This window comes from Mandrillus leucophaeus, unplaced genomic scaffold, assembly GCF_000951045.1.
Source record: "Mandrillus leucophaeus isolate KB7577 unplaced genomic scaffold, Mleu.le_1.0 Scaffold58, whole genome shotgun sequence".
NCBI lineage: Eukaryota > Metazoa > Chordata > Mammalia > Primates > Cercopithecidae > Mandrillus > Mandrillus leucophaeus.
In genome coordinates this window covers 715,725-717,144 of record NW_012106252.1, presented here as the reverse complement: position 1 = coordinate 717,144, position 1,420 = coordinate 715,725, and the positions used below count along the sequence as shown (strand labels likewise).

Sequence of the window (1,420 nt, the reverse complement as noted above, 5' to 3'; positions counted from 1 at the left end):
AAAAAAAAAAAAAAAAAAAAATCATACTTTCCTAGTATCTAAAGCCAGCATCTGATTCCAGGCCTCTTTCAACCTTTTTTCTTTTTTCTTTTTTGAGATGGAGTCTTGCTCTGTCATCCAGGCTGGAATGCAATGGCGCAATCTTGGCTCACTGCAACCTACACCTCCAGCATTCAAGCGATTCTCCTGCCTCAGCTTCCCAAGTAGCGGGGACCACAGGAGTGTGCCACCATGTCTGGCTAACTTTTGTATTTTTAGTACAGATGCGTTTTCACTGTATGTCGGCCAGGCTGGTCTCAAACCCCTGACTTCAGGTGATCTGCAAGCCTCAGCCTCCCAGAGTGCTGGGATTACAGGCATAAGCCACCGCTCCTGGCCTAAGGTTGGCTATTTTTATGGTTATTTCTTGATTATATGATAAACAAGGGGTGGGTTAGTAATAAGTTTTCCAGAAGAGGGGTGGGGATTCCTCCCCAACTGAGGGTTCCTCCACTACTTAGACCATATAGGGTAACTTCTGGATGTTGCCATGGCATTTGTAAACCGCCTGGTGCTGCTGGGAGTGTCTTTAGCATGCTAATGCATTATAATTAGCGTATAATGAGCAGCAAGGACGACCAGAGGTCACCTTCCTGATTGTCTTGGTTTTGGCAGGTTTTGACCGGTTTCTTTGCTGCATTCCGTTTTATCAGCGGGGTCTTGTGACCTTTTACCTTGTGCTGGCCTCCTGTCTCATCCTGTGAGGAGGAAGGCCTAACCTCCCAGGAATTCAGCCCAGCAGGTCTCTGTCTCATTTTACGCAGCCCCTGTTCAAGATGGAGTCGCTCTGGTTGGAAACTTCTGACAAAATGACAGCTCCTGTCATGTTGCTGCTGCTGCCAATGGACAGCCTTTAACGTGTCCGCCAGCCCTGCCCCACGGCCGGCCTGGGCTCACATGGCCCCATCCCTCCTCGAACCTCCTAGCCTGTTCCTCAAATCTGCAAGCTCTCTGCCTTCCCAGGGCCTTCATAAATGCATTTCTTCTCTCTGGAAGGCTCTTCCTTTCCCTCTTCTAGTCAATTCCTATTCATCTCTGAGTTTCAGGTTAAAAGTCACTTCCTTTGTAAGTCTTACCCTTGCACTTCTTCGCAGCATCACAACTATGATGGAAATCCTTATTTCTGTAAGTATTTGATTTCTAGGTCACCCCCCTGACACGGACGGTAGGGACCGTCTTCTCGTTCATCAGTAGGGCAGTAGCTATGGCAGTGCCTGATACAGTGCTCTGTGAGGGCCAGCGGGTCCCCTTCGGCCCTGGAGCCAGGGTCACGCGCTCCCCACCGCATGCGGTCACGAGACGCCCCCAAGGGAGTGTCCTGGGACCCGGAAGCCACGACTCCTGGCCCTGAGCCCGGGTTTGGCCTTCGGGTCCACGTGGC

At 50.8% G+C, this 1,420-nt stretch overlaps 1 protein-coding gene across 1 annotated transcript in view; it reads left to right on the top strand.

Moving 5' to 3' along the window:
- The window catches only part of NAGLU (N-acetylglucosaminidase, alpha), a 35,958-nt gene that overhangs the window by 25,555 nt on the left and 8,983 nt on the right, over positions 1–1,420 (top strand). Inside the window, exon 4 of the mRNA XM_011999024.1 lies at positions 1,184–1,330. Coding sequence (XP_011854414.1) covers positions 1,184–1,330 — 147 coding nt within the window. The remainder of the gene's footprint in view (positions 1–1,183; positions 1,331–1,420) is intronic.